Below are 20,484 nucleotides of genomic sequence, written 5' to 3'. Positions count from 1 at the left end.
ACACACACACACACACACACACACACACACACACACACACACACTGGAATATTATGCAGCCATCAAAAGGAGTGCAATCTTGCCATTTGCAACGACGTGGATGGAACTGGAGGGTATTATGCTGAGCGAAATAAGTCAATCAGAGAACATGTATAATATGATATCACTGATATAAGGAATTCTTAATATCAGGAAACAAACTGAGGGTTGCTGGAGTGGTGGGGGTGGGATGGATGGGGTGGCTGGGTGATAGACATTGGGGAGGTTATATGCTATGGTGAGCACTATGAATTGTGTAAGACTGTTGACTCACAGACCTGTACCTCTGAAACAAATAATACATTATATGTTAGAAAAGAAAAAATAAAGAAGATAGCTGGAAGGGAAGAATGAAGGGGAGGAATCGGAGGGGAAGTTGAACTATGAGAGACTATGGACTCTGAGAAACAAACTGAGGGTTCTAGAGGGGAGGGGGGGGGGGGGGATGGGTTAGCCTGGTGATGGGTATTAAAGAGGGCATGTACTGAATTAAGCATTGGATGTTATATGCAAACAAGGAATCATGGAACACTACATCAAAAACTAATGATGTATTGTATAGTGATTAACATAACATAATAAAGGTGATTTGTTTGCTTTCTAAAAAAAGAGAAAAAAAAAGAAAATGGAAAATAAGACCATCCATCAGAAATTGACTTCAAGGGAAGATCCATGTCTCAGTCTTAACACTGGATGAAAGAAGGAGAGATAGAAAATCTCTCCCAAGAATCGGACCCATAGTCCTTGCTTTGGTTAGAGTTTCAATTCATGCAGTCAGTGTGGTCAAAGACCTTAAACAGAGAATGTAGGTAGTTTACCCAGGTGACTAACAGGAGCAAATGCAAATTGTCTTGTAATAATGCCATTGATTAGAAGAGGAGAACCAATTTCAGAAGTGTTAAAATGTGGAAAAACAACAACAAAAACATGTGTCTTAGAAACAATGAAATACAGTAATTAGAATTTCCTGGTATATAAAAATTAATTAAATATTGCTTACATGGGAATAATTTGCTTTATGCCATACTTTATCAATGATGTTAACATATTTACTCTAGCAAGCACAATGCAAGGGGAAATAGAAGCAAAAATATATATTATGATGGGCACAGAAAGTTACGCAACATTCAGAATGTCTACTCTAAGACCACAGTCAAGGTGTAAAAATTAATATGCTTATCTCAAAACCCAGATATCTGACAAGCATATTTTTAGTGCACACCACTTCTTTTCCTAGTTTCTTTCCTCTGAATGTGTCTACATACTTGGAATACATTTTTATGGGTCACAGATAAATTTGCCCTTGATTTTCACAGTTCAACAGGAAAATATAGAACTCTTAAAAAGCAACTTCTGAAAATAGAGATTAGGAATATATGTTTAAAACCTATATTTAAACTACAAGATGCTCTGTGTGCTAAACTTGACTCCACAATGCTTCTGTGGCAATAGTACACATGGTCTTTACCATGATCTCAACCTAAAGCCCTAGATTTGTATGTGGCAGCTCTAAGTCTACATTTCTCTTATGTCTATTGGTTTGGTTCCTAAGAAATGTAGATTCAAGGGCTGTGTCTTGCTCAAGCTGGCATCCCTTTTGTGGATGTGATAATTCAGGTTCTCATGGGGACAGGAACTGAGGTTTTGGTCTTCACTGTGAAGTCATCTAATTGACCATCAAGGTTCTTGGTGATGGTCTATGATCCAGAAATCTCTCTCACAAGCAAGCATTTGACCCAATAGAATTTTAAGATCAAATGAGTCTTTCTAGACTACAGATGTTTGGAATGGGATGGATGTCATAATGAGTGTTCTCAGAAATCAGCTGTCTTCTGGGGGCAATGGGCCCAACTGCTGATCACTAACCCTTACCTAAAAACACAAGGGTCATTCCCTTTCCTCTTCTTTTTTTGAACATAACACAGATAGCCTTTCTAAATTGAAGTTTCTAACTTTCCTTTTCATTAGTTTCAAGTGTTCAGTGGTGATTCTCTTTTTCATGTCTTAAAAAAATGAGTTACAGATTATACAATACTTGAACATAACTATACAATTTAAGAGGGGTTTTGAGACCTGCGTGGAAATACTCAAAACAGACAACAGTGTTAGAAACTAAAAAATGGTTAAAGGTTTTGCTGAGGAAAACCCCACCCTCTTTTCCTTCCTTACAACTGTTAATGATGCAACAAGTGGGATGCCTCTTAAATGAGAAATGGATGAAGTAGGTGCTTTGAATAGAAATAGGAAATAAAGCTCTTCTGTTGAAATTAAGGCCTTGGTACAAAATAACGTTTATTCAAGTCATTCAAGCAACTCCATTCCATTTCACAAAGACTAAAAAGACCCCTTAGAAGCCCAGACACCTTTTCCTTGCCTTCTTACAACAAAAATAACCAAAAGGAATTCATTCCCAAGTGTCATTGGATGCATAAGCTTGCTTTTCTACTCTCTTGTGTTAAGAGGGTAAATGGATAATTAACTGCTCAGTGCTTTTCTTTTTGTTGTGAAAAACGAAACCCTGTGTATGTGAACTTTTCTCCCTTTTTCTCGACCAACAGAAAATGTCATTTTTATATTGTTTTATACATATATAAAATACATATCAACACATTTATGCACAAATGGGAAAATGCATAAATACACATATTATGCGCAAGTAGAATATCTCAATGGGAGAATAAAATAAATCTAAATTTGTGTTTTTTCCCAAACACATTCAACTCTCACTATTGATTTCACTGAAAATATTTCTTGGCTACTATACAATTATGGATCAATTGTTTGTGGATAATTCTTTCAGTGAGTGGATATTGGGTTAAGGCTTGGTTAAAGACAAGACTTACTGTAGTACAGAAATGAGGTCAATTTTGAAGTCCTACACTCCTCCTCAAGTAATTTTATCCTGAGCACATTAATATAGGCCTACTCATTTGCCCCCTTTGAAGCCATGTGATTTTCTACAGGACCCGATTTCATCAGGGTCCCAAATGTCTGTCTTGCCACCATTCTGAGGGATATCTATATTTCTGAGCAAAAGTCAGTCAGGACTCACCTCTCCTTCCCTGGGCCAAGGCCTTCCATTCTGGGTGTATTTGCTTTGATTCTGTCGCTTCTTTTGTCCTCCATCAGCGAATTTGCACAGTAAAGGCTCACTAGGGGCTGGGAAGATAAAAAACCAGTTCTACATTAGCAAATCCCCCTTAAAAACAAGTGATTATTTGAGTCACAGTAGTGCTTTGTAATGCCTATCTTTTGAAGTTGTCTTGCTTCTGGAGAGATATTTGGCCCCCTCTTAGTCTCAGTTATGTTGGCTGCTATTCTAACTGGACTTCAAAAAAGTACTGCCAGACCACAAAAGAGAACAAAAAATATTGTTGAAAAAATGATCACTTGAAGCAGAATGTGAACTTGCCTTAAAAGTAAAGAGGGGAATGTTGACTCCTTCCAGTTATATTAATGCTAAAAACCAGACAATGGGTCCAAAATGGAGTCACTTATGCTAAGCTCCATGTCACCAAACCAAGACCTAACTTAATTACAGTTTTGGCTCTCCCAGAAATGGAATTTTAAACCAGCCAATCAGGAGTCACCTGATCAGGGGCACCTGGATGGCTCAGTCGTTAAGCGTTTGCCTTCGGCTCAGGTCATGATTCCAAGGTCCTGGGATCAAGGCCCGCATCAGGCTCCCTGCTGCACGGGAAGCCTGCTTCTCCCTCTCCCACTCCCCCTGCTTGTGTTCCCTCTCTCGCTGTCTCTCTCTCTCTGTCAAATAAATAAAAATTTTTTAAAAAATTATAAAAAAAGGAGTCACCTGATCAGCACTAGTGAGGTAATTTATCTGATGACTCCTGCCATCCCCTAAAGAAAAGTGATCTTGCCACAACCAATCCACTTTTTGCCACTATAACTTTCTTGTTCCTGCTCCCTTCTGCTATAGAAGCCTCCCATTTGCAGAGGTCCTCAGAGCTCCTCTCTACCTGCTTGAGGAGAGGCTGTCTGATTCACAAATCCTTGAATAAAGTCAGTAAGATCTTTAAAAAGTACTCTGTTGAATTTTGCTTTTTCACATTAGAAATATATTCATAACCAGTATTTGTGTGTAGATAAATATTTCCCCCTCAAATTAACTATGTTTTCACAGTAGAAACTGTAGGATTCTATTTTGGAAAGAGATCCTTAGGAGCTACCTTCTAAAAAGGGAACCATTTTGCTAATTACAACCAAATCAGTTTTTTTTTCTCATTAATCTCTGTAATTTCAAAACGGCTAGAAGCTGATTGTCCATTGAACCCCCTTCACTCCAATTTCCCAGTGAAATCTAGTCAGTATCCCAGGGAGAACAATTATTTGAATATCAAATGAGCCCACATGATAAAATATAGTCAAAGGATATAGCTCTTAACAAATGAATCCTGGACTCGGGGAAATGTGGTGGTGTGACTTATTTGATAATCTTTTAAAACACAACAGGGAGAAACTTATTCTTTGAGAATTGATGCCCCCTCCACATCCCTACAAGACTAGAAAAATTGCTGCTTGTTACTATGATAAATGTGTTTAAAAATGAATAAAAAGAAAGCCATATTGGTCTAAAAATCTTGATCAATGAATTAACATGGCTGGGAGGATTTTTTTGCTAGTTTATTTGCTTGGATAAAACAAATACTAATTTGTAAGTTTATGATCTGAAAACTAAAATGGACCCCTTCCTCCCCTACCCCCTGGGAAAATGTGTTCTTCTAAAGATTAATTGTATTAATGGTTGAAGGGGAGCAGAATATACCCCTGAAGAATATGCCTCTTTGGCATAAGGCTTAATTTAGGCTCATTATTTTTAAGAAACAACAGATAGAGGAAAAGCTCTGAAAATTGACTGGAAGTTACCCTTTTGTAAGAGACATTTATATTTATAAGGGAAATCTCTATTTGTAATAGTTTCCCCCTCTTTGTATCTGGAAGAAAAGAATACTCTAAATCTCAAGAAACTCTTATCAGTGGAGAAGCAAGGACTTAAGTCTATGCAACAACCTTACCCTTGTTTACTGTGCTTTTCCTGGTAATCTACCATAACCGGCCTCCCTGCCCCCTCCCCAGCACCTTCTTTTGTCTTTAGCCGAAGGTGGTATTTAAGATGGTGACTTCAGCCATTTCAGGGAGTTACTAGGTTTTCCTGGATATCTCCACACAAGAGGCATATATGTTATTAAACTTCTTTTTGTTTTTTTCTCCTGTTAATATGGCTTTATGGGGGGGAGGGGAGTCCCAGCCAAGAACCTAGAAAGGTGGAAGGAAAATTATTCTTCCTCCCCTGCATGATCTTAATTCTTTATTTTTTTTTTTTTTTAAGATTTTATTTATTTATTTATTTGACAGAGAGAGACACAGCGAGAGAGGGAACACAAGCAGGGGGAGTGGGAGAGGGAGAAGCAGGCTTCCCACTGAGCAGGGAGCCCAATGCAGGGCTCAATCCCAGGACCCTGGGATCATGACCTGAGCTGAAGGCAGATGCTTAACAACTGAGCCACCCAGGCGCCCCACAATCTTAATTCTTTATCCCTCCTTGTATCTTTGCCTTTTGCCATGTAGTATTGTTGAGCCCTCTGAATCTTGGTCTGATTCCATGTGAATTGCTCTAGCCAATAAAATGTTAGCAAATGAGACACAAGCAGAAGACTAAAATGATTTTAAGCATTGAGTTTTGCTTCTTTTGCTTCTCTGCATAACCACATGAATATGCTCAACCTGGCCTGCTGAAGGATGAGATACAAGTGTAGATGAGTTATCCCTATCATCAGAGCCAAGGCCACTACCTGGACATGTGAGTGAGCTCAACTAAAATCAGCAGAGATACACAGATAGCATGCAGTTGACCCCAGACCAGGTGAGGTCAGTAAAGATGATTCCACAAATATGTAAGCTAAGTAAATCTTTATTGTTTCATATCACTAAATTTTGCAATTGACATGCAACATCATAATCTTAATAGATAACTGATATCATTTTCCCCAACACCCATTCCTCCCCATTTCCACTCCAGCTAGCTTGTTTGCATTTACTAATCTGGATAAAGAAAAAAAAAAAAAAGATTATGGAATTCATGAGACTTCCAGTTGCCTCCAAAATCAATAGTGGAAAAAGAAATGAGTGTGTATCCACAAATGAATATTTGAAAATCATTTGGCTTTAAGTGGCAGTAGTATTTACTCAATCCTTTTAGTTTACTCTTTATTAGCAGCAGCATTCTATTAACCAATATTGAAGGAAAACTGACTCAGACAGAAGGTCAGAATTGGGCAAAATTAAAAATAAATTGTCTTGCCTGCCTATAGAGGAGGCATTGCGGGTCTGGAATATGTAACTCATCCTGGCACATAACTCAACCAATGTCATTCCTCATGGAGCACAAGTGCTTCCCAACTGTCTGCTTTTGGGAGCCTCCAACTTCAGTGACTTTGGTGAAGCCACAGAAATCACACAAAGGAAAGGCTGAATCATGAAGTGTCTGCAGACAGTTGCTGCCATGACACTGAAGTAGTCTAAATTCTTTCTCCAGATGAACTGAAAGGATAAATGCAATCAAGGATCCTAAAACTCTATGCTAAAGAAAATTTCCTGCGAGACTCCAAAAGCATATATAAATATGTGCTTATAGTGAGGAATGATTATATATATCATATATATCATTATACATGTATAATCATTCCTCACTATAGGATATTTTCTCTCTTGATATTTTAAAAATTCAAGGTATATTCACTCATTCAAATGGGATGGTCATGCTGACATGTGAGTTCATAACTGACAATAGTACAAATTTCCCACAAAAGGCAAATAAATCTAGAAATACCTTAAATTTCCTGCTGAAAAAAAATGCAGATTCTGCCTTTTATTCTTCTTGGGATAATAACTTCCATGAGTCATACTTTCTACTGTCTGAGGTAGGATTCTCTTTATTGTCTCCTAAAATGGATTCTTTTAGAGTATATAATGTACTGATTCTAATAGGCTAGAATATGATGACTTCTCTTGAGGTCATTCATGTTTCTGTAGGCTTTGTCACTTCGTTTGGGTGCATTTCAGTGTTTAGCAGTCTGTTTCCTGGCTCCCTGACTTACTAACTACAAGACATCAGACACCTTAAAAATTTTTTTTAATATTTCTGTGACTCATTTTCCTCACGTATGAGATGAGGATAATAACGTTACCTACCTCAGGCAGCCGTTGTGAAGGTTAAATAAATTCATGTGTGAAAAGGGTTTAAAACAGTGTACGGTACATAAATGATTATTAAATCCACATTAGCTACAACTATCACTATTGCTTAGTATCTTTATTAGCCACTGCCCATGTATCAGCTATGAAACCTAGTTACTTAGCAGAGTCAGAGTTCAGAGTGTTTAATCAACGAGGCTTATTGTTCCTCAGCTCTGTCCCACTCTAACTCCATGGTTGGTTTGGCCACAGAACTTGCAACTGACTGCCCTCCAAGAACAGTGAAAAGATTTGCTCATTGAGAGGATCCATGTTTCCAAGATGGTTCTTGCTAACTGCAGCTTGTCAGTGGACCATCTGGCCAGCTTCCTCTCCTGAGTCCTCACCAAATTTCGACTTCCAATATCCCCTGAGTATGATACAAGTCATGTTTTCTTATGTATGGTAACATTCCATTGCCTACACTGAATGCTCCCTGTTCCCTTTTTTGCTGTGGTTTTAAAAAAATTATTCTTACTACTATTTTTTGTTACTCAGTTGCTAGAGATCTATCGGCTGTTTAAATCCATCAAATCTGTATTTTACTACTAGGATAAGTACTGTGCTGTTTACATATTATGGGCAAGCAAAAATCGCCACCCCAAAATGTGTCTCTTTGGCATGTATATACCCACACATATATTTAAAGACCTTCTTGGTGAACCCTTGTAAACTATGGAATTAGGGGAACAGCATTGGCAGGAAAAGAAAAGGCTCTGAACAAATTATTAACCTTAGGATTTTTCCTACCTACTGGCATAGAGAAATTTTATAGAAGCCTCTTTAAAACAAATATTACCAAATAACAATATTTTAGCTTGCCAAGGATCAATTATACATAGATGATGAGAGTCTGGGTTGTAAACCTACCTTGAAATTTTTCATTATTGAAAAGAGAACTTTCAAAACAATATTTTTAACACTAAGGGAAACTTAAAAAGCCACCTCAACTGAGATGTCTTTGTGAGTTGTGTTTTATAGTGTCTTAGAGGCTTCAAATCCTACCCTGGTATTCGAAGGTCTTCATAAGCTGTTAGACTATGGATGTTGGTAATGACCTATTTATATTTATTGATATTACTATGTTGAAACATCCTTATTACCTTCTTGATTTGAAGATGATTATGATGGGGCACAAATTTTTTATTAAATGAGTAAAAAAATGAAATCCCAGAAACAAATTTTCAAATTTGTTTAAATTAAAAATTAAAAAAGGATGGAATATCCATAATATTGTCCTTGAATTTAGGCATGCAATTCTGATTTTTAGTCTCCTGGGGAGGTTGGGGGATGGATTTCATTGAGAGTGTAAGAGAAAACAGTCAACTAGATGAATTAAGATTTATATAATCTTCTAGGTCTCAGGTGATTTCTAAATATCTAAAGATAAAATCCAAACTCTGCTATTAGAAGAGAAGAATTTGTTCCCTTGATACTGTCTTTTGCCAGACTCCTCCCACCCCTGTGGCCTACAGTCTCCTCACCTCTATATGCCTTTCCCCATGCCTGGAATTTCCTCTCCCAGCTTCCCCAACCCCTCCCCCTCCCCCCGCATACACACCCTCCATCTGGCAAACTACTAATCAGCCTTCAGAAAGCAGCTCAAATGCCATGTTCTTCAGAAAGCCTTCCTTGACTCCACTTTATCTCACTTCAGAGAGAAATTACCTAGTGCTTACTTGGCAGACTTTCCTAGGTTGAATGCTGTTTCTGTTTGTGTTAAGTCTTTTAACAGTAGCAATTAATTTCCAGGCTTGAGTTTCAAAGTATTGTAGCAAAGGTCAGGGTGAAGTTTTTATATGCACATGTGCATGTGTACACACGTGTGTGTGCATATTGTTAACAGCTTTTTGCACATAGGTTTACATAATACTTGAAAGTGATGCTATTCAAAGTGTGGTCCAAGGACCAGCAGCAATAGGATCAGTACTTGGGAGCGTATTAGAAATGCAGAATCTGGGCCCTTCCCTAGATCTACCCAATCAAAATCTGCATTTGAACCAGATCTTCAGGTGATTCCTGGGCACACATCAGTTTGAGAAGCACTGATTTGATTGTGCCTGGCTTTTTAACAGAGGAAGAAGGAATACATCTTAGATGTTAAACATGAATCCTCTGAATAATGAGATGATTTCAGTAGCACAGAAATATTATATTGTCTACAATTTCCTTATTGCAGTATTATGCTACCAATTAATTTTGTTTAGTCTCTTTTCACAGTAGTTAAAATACAGACTAAATGAAGAAGAGGCCTTTGTGGAAGTGAGATGCAGTTATAAGCCACAGATTGTAATGTGCTGGAAGACATTATGATCTATCATGAAAATGGAGAGTATTTAAAATATAATTATAAAAATGCATGGTGATAAAGTTGCACGGTAATTACGAAGGAGTAATTACTGTTTGTTTGCTTGTGGAGTATTTCTAGTCTTCCAAACTTTGTATTAAACATGAAACATCCAATGCGTGAACCGATAAGATAATCTTATGGCTTACAGGATTTGTTATTTTAAACAAACAAAACAACACCACATATTTTACCTAGCAAAATTAACGTAAATTTTTTAAAATTTTTATTTGAAACTTAACATACCTTATTCTTCTCTTCCCTTCTAGTTTGGTGGCTTTCTTGAAAGTTGTGCTTGGATTCCTTTCTCTTTCTTTTTTGTGTATCTATTTACAGGTTTTTGATTGTGGCTACCATGAGATTCATATATAACATCTTATGCATATAGTAGTCTATGTTAGGTTGATGGTCACTTAAGTTTGAACCCATACTAAAAGTACTACATTTTTACTCCCCACAGCCATGTTTTAGATATATGATGTCATACTTTAAATCCTTTTATTTTGTGAATCCCTTGACTGATTTTTGTAGATATAATTGATTTTATTGCTTTTGGGTTTTCACCATACTGGTTTTATAAGTGATTAATCTATTGCTTTTATTATATGTTTGCATTTACCTGTGAAATTCGTTCTGTTCATAATTTTCTTATTCCTGATTATGGCCTTTTTTTTTCCACTAAATTTCTTTAAGATTTCTTGTAAGCGTGGTTTAGTGGTGAAAGGCACATGAAACATTCTCCAGAACAGACAACACATTAGGCCACAAGGCAAGTCTCAATAAATTCAAAAAGACTGCAATCATATCATGCATCCTTTCCAGCCACAACAGTGTGAAACTAGAAATCAATCACAAGAAAAAATCTGAAAGAACACGAATATATAGAAGCTAAATAACATGCTACTAAACAATGAATGGTCAACAAAGAAATCAAAGAGGAAATTAAAAAGTACATAGAAACAAATGAAAATGAAAACACACTGGTCCAAGATCTTTGGGACTCAGCAAAATTGGTTCTAAGATGGGAGTATATAGCAATACAGACCTACCTCAAGAAGCAAGAAAAATCTCAAACAACCTAACCTCATACCTAAGGGAGCTAGAAAAAGAACAAACAAAGCACAAAGCCAATAGAAGGAAGGGAATAATAAAGATGAGTGCAGAAATAAATGATGTCGAGACTAGAAAACCAATAGAACAAATCAGTGAAAACAAGAGCTGGGAAAACACAGACAAACAACAGAAACTTAACATGGCTTCGGTTTTATGATTCACTAAGAATGTTTACTAAACATCATATTGTACAAGTAGATATTGACATACCTTTTAGCTTCTGTATATTAATAGCAGAATTCCTGCTGTCCCTTAGAGAAGTGAACATTTTCAATTTTTAGCATTCAATTTATTTAAAATTTTCAGGTATTGGATTGTGGTGACGGGCTTTTAAAATATCTCTTATTACCATAACTTACAGGTCTGGCGATTTAAACACTAAATTTAAAAATTCCTCCCCTCAGATAGATTATAAATTTTACTTCAAGAAACAAAAAGGGAACTGTGGGAGAAGCGTAGCAGAAAAAGATAAGCTAATGACAAGAGAAGCAGTTTACTGGAGGTGGGCTTATAAAATCTGGCACTGAGTAGAAGAATGAGATGAAATAATTAAAAAGAAAGAATTCCAAGAACTAAGTTAAAATATAAAATTTTAATCTAGAAACTACCTTTTTTTTTTCAATGTGTGGACACGGATCCCTTTTCAATTAAAAAACCAAACCAAAACAAAACGGAACTATTCGTGTGGTATTCAGGGTGCCTTGTACATTGAAAAGCTGTTTTCTACTAAAGAATTTAAAAAAAAAAGATACTAAGGGGCGCCTGGGTGGCTCAGTTGGTTAAGCGTCTGCCTTCGGCTCAGGTCATGATCCCGGGGTCCTGGGATCGAGCCCCATGTCAGGCTCCCTGCTCAGGGAGGGAAGTGGTCACAGTCTAGAGGAGGAGAAAGACAAGCAAAAGGAAACCTCTAGCAGCTTGCAGTGGATACTATGATAGGAATATGGATAGGTAATTTGAAAGCATAAAATACATACCAATCTCTAGCACTATACACACAGAGTGTAAATCACATCCAATACCATAGAATTTTAAGAAAGTCACAGGTCACAGGCATGACTCCCCCCATGCCAACTGCCAGATCATGAATGAGCACATGAAGGACTCATACCAAGTGTTATCTAGTCTGGCTAAAAACAGGCTTTTATGAAATGTTTAGCAAATGAAAATATGAATGAATGAGATGGACACAATGACAGGATTTAGTTGAAATACTTTTAGAACACCTGAGGCCATATAGATCTTAAATTGAAAACTGGCAGCTTTCCAACAATAAATACAAACTTAGAGCATTTGCCTTAATTCTCCACAATCCTTAAGCTTCCTGCTGTCTTATACCTGACCGGCAACCCTCATTTCCTTCCAGATACAAACAGCATCATTAGTCTGTAATGATTTGGAATAAAGAATAATGATGTAAAAATGATAGATGTGTCTTTCGAAATAACTCTCTATTGGGCGCCTGGGTGGCTCAGTTGGTTAAGCATCTGACTCTTGATTTCAGCTCAGGTCATGATCTCAGGGTTGTGAGATTGAGCCTCATGTCAGTTCTGAGCTGGAGCTTAAGATGCCTTCTCTCCCTCTCCCTTTGCCCTTCCCTGTGCACGCATGTTCAATCTCTCTCTCTCTCAAATAAATAAAATAAATAAATAAATAACTGTCAAAACCCATGTCCTTAATTTTCATGACTAATTTCAAAATACTTGCTGTTACATCTAGGAAAGTTTCACAGTGTCCTCTGATTAGTCTGCAAAAGATTTGTTACTTTCTCTCTCCCACATATGCTCTATACATGATAGACTTTATGTGCCATATATGTATGTATGTATCTCTAACTCTGTACATATTTATATACCTCTATCTAAATCATCTTTCTGGATGTAGAGTGAGCAAATCCCGAACTTAAACTACAATTTATTTGGCAAACATTAAGTTTACAACACAGTATTATTATATTTTGGAGTTAGAAAGCCTTTTACCTATGAGAAAGTGGGCTATTTGGTTATATTTCCTTTTGACTTCTAGCATCTTGTTTACCATTTAATTATGTTTTGTGGACTGTAATAAGTTAGTTGTAGTTATTTGGATAGTTCCTAGTTGCAACAGACTTCTATCCTGGAAGGCATATAGCCTCTGTCATCTGATCTTAAAATTTATTTAATTCAAACCTTTTATTTTGCCAAAAAGGAAAATAAAAGTTTAATGAATTGTCAGCTAATTTGTGGTAGCTGGTGGCAAAGTCACACCCAGAATCATGTTCTCTGGATTTCTAACCAAACATTCTCTGACTGCTTAGTTTCTACCTTCCTTACTATCAGAGGTAAAAAAAAGGAAATGAGTTTCAAGCAGTTCTTACGATTGGCTTTATGATTTGGGGATGGAGCAAAAAGATTGAATATTCATTAAGATATGATTACAGTGGTTCTCTACCCACAGGTTAGAGTTACAACTGAACACTAGGCAACCAATAAGATCTCCTAAGATGATTTACACTACCATTCTAATAGCAATTTGTTTTAACAGAATAAACAAATCACATGGGTTATATTTACAAGTGTCAGACACATCTTTATTCCTATCACTTAGGCCAAAATGAGCACAGAAATATAAACCAAAAAGGTAGAAATAAATAAAAAGTTAGTAAAACTTAAATGAAGTGTGATTTGCAGGTACATTCCCAATTTTATCCCTCAGTAATGGATTAATGCTTATATTTAGTTTCAAATATAATTCTCTACAATGCAGAACAGCCTTACAGAAGAGGAAAATGCCCCACAGTGATAATAAAAGCAGAGAATAGCTGTTTGCCTAGACATAAGACAGAGGAAATCATTTTTTGATAAGTTATATTATGGCCTAAGTAATTATCTCAAGTTCACCTCTCTGTTTTATGTATTAGAACACCGTCTTTTTCTGTGTTTATAACAATTCTTTGCTAATTCTTTTCATATAGGAAGTGATTATTTTTAGAAGAAAAACCAAGCCCCATAAGGGGAATAAATTAGATGAGAAAGTTAATGTTTCATGTAGATGGGACACAGAGCATATATTTGAAGGTTAAATTTGGTTCATTTTATAAGGAATATGACTAAACCATTATCTGTGCTTAATGAACACAATGGTTTGACACGAAGGAAGTGGAATGTATCAGCACTTCCAAAAAAGCATCAATTTGCTTACTTACAACTGACTTACATACCCAATTACCAACTGGGGAGACTCCTGTAGTTGGAAGACAAACCATTAAAGGGAAAGGTTTCCAAGATAAAGAGGCTTTAAAAATAAGAGAATCTTATTTATTGACCAAGAGGGGCCATATCTGGTCTTGCCTCATATTTCCATATTTCTACGGCACTGTAATTGACTCTGATAGAGCTCTTTGCATACTGTATGTAATAGTATTATATACTCAATGTAACAATGCACTTTTAGAAAGAGGTACAAAGAAGAAACAATATAGCTCTAATCTTATAGTGCAGAAACCCCTTTGATATTTAAAATGAATAAACACATTAATAGAAGAAACATAAAGTAGTAAATTCAAACTATACAAAGGTTAAAAATAAAAAAGCACAAGACCTCAACTCCCCCACTCCTTTTTTCCTTTTTTTAATAATTCCTTCCAGGAAAGTGCATAAATATATATCTACTAATCCACTTGGTCTAGCTGTTTTTGTTTTGTTTTGTTTTGTTTTCAATTCCAAACGGGGCACTATTGCTCAACATGTTGGTTTTGCTGTTTGTGTACCTTAATTATGCATGAAGAGATTTCCATATTAGCACATACCACCCTTCTGAAATGCTGCTCGGTATTGTAACATAATTATCATGCACCATAATTTATAAATGTTCCATCAATAGGGGACCAGCTAAATCTCATTAAATTTCCATAATGCATTTCCATGTTCTTTCCACTATTATGAGAATTTAATTTGATTGAAGTCAGGAGCTGGGTCTATTCACCTTTGCCTATCATCCACCCCAGTGGCCTCACAAAGAGTCTGAGGATAATACACATTTCATTATCTGTTGATCAAATTATTAAATAAATGCAGACAGACAAAATAACTTCTTAAAATTCCTTACATTATGAAATTTTAAAGGATTGAACAGTGAGGACACAACATTTTCCTCTTTTAAGAGAGCATAGAGTCCCATCACTTCCATATTTAAATATAACCAGCCAGCCTACTGGAAAAAGAAAAAACAAAAACAAAAACACAAGAAAGAATTCCAAGTGTTAATCCCAGGTGTAATTCCAGTTTTGTGTGATCTCAGGTCAACTGCCCTAGGAAAAAACAAATGGAAGGAAAAAGGTAGGAAGGAATCTGATAATGAAAAAACATCAGGATTCTTCCCAGTATCCACTTACAATCCCCCACCAAGGAAGAAAACACTTATGCACCCCCAAATTGAACTCAAACTCAGGTCAAGAAAACACCTCAATTTTCTACATGCTGTTCCTAAACATATATTTTCTGTGCTAGAGACGGAGAGAATTCCCAAATGCAATGAACTGCGTTAGCAGAAATAAATGTAATCCAGTTTCAAAGTAAAAGCTGTATATTACACTGTAGGTTATCAGTTAACAAGGCTAGAAGGCATCAGCTGGGGCAAAAACCTCACCTTCAGTAGGTGAAGGATTTACAGCAGAAATGGCCTGGGACTGAGCTTCTTCTAAGGAGTCAGGCAAGGTACTGAAATTGTGATAATTTCAAGAGTGCTTTCATGTAGACTGAATCACTTACTAATCAATATTAAATAAATTTAATCCAGATATAAGAAACTGAGCTTTTCAAAAAGGTGTTAAGGACCGCATGTGCTGTAAACGTCTATGGATAAGTCAGTCTAGGGAGTCGTAAAAAAATAAATACATAATGTGGCAGCCCCACCTCCGGAGGAGTTTAGCGCAAAAGCAATGCCTACAAATGGCTCTATAGTAGAATATCCATTTGTCCTTGTGATAGAAACAAAGGGATAAAACTGCTTAGGATGAGACTACCCCAGGGAAAAGTGGGGGTAACTGTCCTAAAATCATTTTTCTTAGATGGGACCAATTATTTTATTGGGATTGAACATGAAAGATACTTTATATGAATTGTTTATAGATCTTTCAAAAGTACAATCTTTATCATGTCCATTGCCCACATGTCCACCTATTGATAAAGTCCAAGCTCTCTAGCGCAAAACACCATCTAACTTCATCACCTAAATATACACATCTCCATTTCCACTCACAGGACTGCTCCAAAAAATGGTTGAGACCCTTCACATATTCCCAGACTTTCTCAGTCTTCACAGATGGCTGTCTTTATCCTCCCCACTTCCTAGATCATCTATGATCTAATCTTATTTCCTGTTAGTACTTTCCTGAAAGAGAATGTTGCTAGTCGGCCCCAAGTCCTACCAAATTTGCAGCTCTGCCTATGTATTACGTTTATCAGAACAACAAAAAAACAGATAGACAAAATATTCTCTGGGAAGCAGAGCGGGAATAAAGGCTGCAAATAGTCAGGAAGTCATATTTTTTCTCCCCAACATAACTGGTATGTTTATTGATAACCACTCCAGTGTCTGCGCTGCTACCTCTAGATCCCTAAATTAAATGGAATCAAGAATTTTTTTTATTATTAAATAGGTGGAATTCACTGTAATTTTGGATTGTTATCACAATAGACATCAAAATGGAAATGCAGTATACTGCTTAAAATTTCATACATATATGCACACAGGATGTTTGTTGGGTTTGTTCTTTTAATATTATTGGACCTTCCCAATTTCTTTAACAATGGCACAGTTACATAGATACACATACGAATTTGAGAGAATTTGCAGCATCACCCAAATGCTCTGATAAAACAATTTCTTCATTGACCTGTTTTTCAATGTGAAACACACACATACGCATGTTCCTTTAATGGCAGGGGTAAAGTGATTCCAGGAGGTGTGTGTGTGTGCGTGCGCGTGTGTGTGCGCGTGCTTATATGTAAAAGATTATTTTTAAAAAGAAGAGATTGGAATATATTTCTCATCTATTTAGATCTGTGTTATTAGAGAAAAGAATATTGAATATCTCTAAAAGGCTGCAAATATATTAACCATCACAAAAATACTTCTGGGATTTTTTGATCAAATAAAAATGGTTCCAATTACACTCCCAGGAGTACATTCCATCACTCACAATTTGAAATTGAAAAATGTCCTAGAATCGTAGTATTTCTTTCCCTTAATCACCACTTAGGTTTTAGATTGTCCTCATAGTTTCTGAGCCTGACTTATCAATGACATAAAACCCTCAAAATTTGTCTAAACAAAACAAAACAAAAACCCAAACTGCTCAATCATCCCTATATGCCTATTTTCATTTATTTATTTATTTAAAAAATAATTCTCTTTATGAAAATTTTCAAACACATTCAGAAGTAGAGAAAATAGTATCATGAATCCCCATATTTCCTTCACCCAGTGTCAACAATTATAATAATTATTCATAGTATACCAATATGGTTTTACCTAACATTCCTTTCCCCTTCTTCTTCTTTTCTTTTTTTTGGCAGGGGGCGCAAAGTGTTTTTAGGCAATTCACAGAATATATGAAGTCTTTTATATAAAAGCCCAAGATAATATTTTAGGTCCCGGGACTTTCCTTGGACTTCCTTGTTGGACTTTCTAAGTTCAATAGTTGTTTTTGGAACCTATCCCTGATCAAATCTAAAGCCCATTATAACTATATGCATAAGTTTCAAATAAAATAGATACCTCCAAGCTGTTATTAAATATGAGTTACAACAGAGTAAGGCAGCACTGGAACAATGAATGCTAAATGGCATAGTCCATAAAACATAAACATTTGAACAAAGTGATTATGGCATATTGGATGAAGATGTTGTGAATGCATTCCTGACGGCGTGTCCGTGTGCCCTGGCTATCTGCTGGGTAGACCTCACATAGCTGTCTCTGGAGGGAAGGACTTCTGTGAGATGTCCTTCTCTCTCTTCTTGAATATCATCAGCAATTGAGAAATAATACTTTTGGCCCCTTCATCACAGACATAGGGAGGCATCAAGGAAGAAGGGGAACAAAGAGTGGGCTCTGTTCTGTATAGAGAACAGGTGTCCTGGAACTCTACAAAACATGAGGGGGAAAGCCACATCCCACTGTGTGGATTTACAGTGTTTTATTTAAAACAGAAAACTGAAGTGGTCCAGATTTATCCCATTTACTGGACTTAACAGAATTACTAGTCTGACTGCTCATGAGAAAAAGAATTTTAAATGAGTCACTGATATCTCACTTTACTAGCATTATGGTACTGGTCCAAGACTTAATATAGAAAATTATAGATCCTGGCCCTGGGTAATTTTAATCTCTGCCCATAATAACAGGCCATCAGCTGCCAAAAGCAAGGGCTTTGTGTGCTGAAATTGGAACTCTGACCCTGAGATACAAAGTCATAACTAGTAAGCACAAAGAAAGATTTTGAACTTGCAGGAGTTATGTATCAATAAACACAAATCAGACTATCTCTCCACACAATGTGTATCTTGTACAACATTGTATCTTAGATCAGGGAAGGTAAGACCCCTTGCTCAATATAAACTATTTTATTAGACACGATTGAAAAGATAAAAGGCAGGTTTAATTCATCATCTTAAATGGCTTCATCCATTTATCTCTCCAAAACAGGCTTTCCCCAAGATTGTGTCAGGTAAGAACTTCCCTGAAATGACAAATGTATTTACCCTATGCTGCTTGTTATCATGCATGTCATACGATATGGCCTCTTGTATCTCTCATTTTTTCCTGGGTTCTATATCAGATGGGCATGGAAGTGGTAGACTACAAACACACTACTTAATTGACTCAAAATTCCAACCTAGGGGGAAAAAAGGACATAGTTCTTTTTAAAATAAGAAAGCTACATGAGCCTATTATAAGTAAAGGCTACTCCTTCTTCTTGACTGATTGATTCATTTGAACCCTGGAAGAATCCTCAATTGAAAATAAATTTTCTGTTTCTGATTCTATAGTAAAATTTACTTGCCTGTATTGATAAGTCTATTTTTTATAAAGGCTATCAAATGTTTCCTTAGAGGGCATTTATGAACTTCTGAAGTAAGCTCTAAACTTTCTTATAACAGGGCACAGGAAGGGAAAGATACTGATTCATTCCATTACTGAATTGCATTCATAACAAATTCAGAAATAAATACAATCCTAAATTAATATTGTTATGTTATTTGAAAGGCCAGAAAATTTGCATATAAATGACAGCCAGTCAGACATCTAAGAGGCATACCAAACGTTACAGGTCCAGGGTGTAACCCTTGATCTCCCATAAACAACACAAGTTCTTTTCCCAGCCATCTTCATTTCAAGTACTGTATCATCCATCCAACTGTTCAAACCATAAGTCTAAGAGGCTTCCTTTCTTTACCTCCATATCCTTACCTATCTTTTGATTCCACTTTCAAAATATATCCCAATCTTTCCATTTCTGTCCGTCTCTCAACCAGCTAATTTGTTCAAATTATTACATGTCTTTCTGGGACTCTGCAAATGCCACTATGGTTGATTTTCCATGAACTAGTCAATGAGCTTTCTAAAGCAAAAATCAGGTCCTGTCCCTCTCCTGCTTCTGAAAACCTCCAATAGTTTCTCATCAAACTTAGGGAAAAAAATTCAACTCTTTTCATAGGCAAAGGTCCCTACATACACATTTCTAACCACTCTGTTTATTCTTCACTCTGCTCTTAATTACATGGGAAAGAGTCCAGGTAGCTCTCCCTTAGGGATTTGGATTCGCAATTCTGCCAGGAAGTCTTCCCCTCAAATAATGTTTGTGTCATTGAAACCTCAGCTGAAATGCTGCTTCTTCAGAGAGGCCACTCCTGACCATAAAAAAATGAAATATTCACCAGGGTTTACCATATCTTCCTGTTTTAGTATATCCATAGGTATTATCATATCTGAATTAGATAGTTCATTTATATTTGGTTGTTTATTGACTGTTTCCCCCTTCCCTGCCCCAGAATCCAAACGCTACCAAAGCAAAGAACTTGCCTATTTTGTTAGTTGTTTATCTACAGCCTTGAGAATACAGTGGACTCTTTTTTTTTAATTTTTTAAAGTTTTTATTTTAATTCCAGTGAATTAACATACAGTGTAATATTAGATTCAGGTGTACAATACAGTGCTTCAACATTTCCATACAACAGCTGGTGCTCATCATAACAAGTGCCCTCCTTTTATTTTTAAAGATTTTATTTATTTATTTGACAGAGAGAGACACAGCAAGAGAGGGAACACAAGCAGGGGGAGTGGGAGAGGGAGAAGCAGGCTTCCTGCGGAGCAGGGAGCCAAATGCTGGGCTCAATCCCAGGACTCTGGGATCATGACCTGAGCTGAAGGCAGTCGCTTAATGACTGGGCCACCCAGGGCGCCCCAACAAGTGCCCTCCTTAATCCCCATCACCTATTTAACCCATCCCCCCACTCATCTCCCATCTGGTAACCAACAGTTTGTTCTCTCTAATAAAGAGTCTGTTTCTTTTTCTTTCTTTTTTTTTTTCTTACTATGTTATGTTAATCACCATACATTATATCATTAGTTTTTTTCTCTTTATTTTTTCTTATTTTTTTATTGTTATGTTAATCACCATACATTACATCATTAGTTTTTGATGTAGTGTTCCATGATTCATTGTTTGTGCATAACACCCACTGCTCCACGCAGAA

At 36.5% G+C, this 20,484-nt stretch overlaps 1 protein-coding gene across 9 annotated transcripts in view; it reads right to left on the bottom strand.

Annotated features, from left to right (window-relative positions):
• The window catches only part of RBMS3 (RNA binding motif single stranded interacting protein 3), a 1,359,336-nt gene that overhangs the window by 154,366 nt on the left and 1,184,486 nt on the right, over nucleotides 1–20,484 (bottom strand). For all 9 annotated transcript variants that reach the window (XM_073901133.1, XM_073901139.1, XM_073901145.1 and 6 more), the window contains one exon: nucleotides 3,092–3,198. In XM_073901133.1, coding sequence (XP_073757234.1) covers nucleotides 3,092–3,198 — 107 coding nt within the window. The remainder of the gene's footprint in view (nucleotides 1–3,091; nucleotides 3,199–20,484) is intronic.

This window comes from Callorhinus ursinus, unplaced genomic scaffold (genome assembly GCF_003265705.2).
Source record: "Callorhinus ursinus isolate GAN/ISIS: 27379988/994484 unplaced genomic scaffold, GSC_fseal_2.0 scaffold1, whole genome shotgun sequence".
Lineage (NCBI taxonomy): Eukaryota > Metazoa > Chordata > Mammalia > Carnivora > Otariidae > Callorhinus > Callorhinus ursinus.
This window is presented reverse-complemented; position numbering and strand designations above follow the sequence as displayed.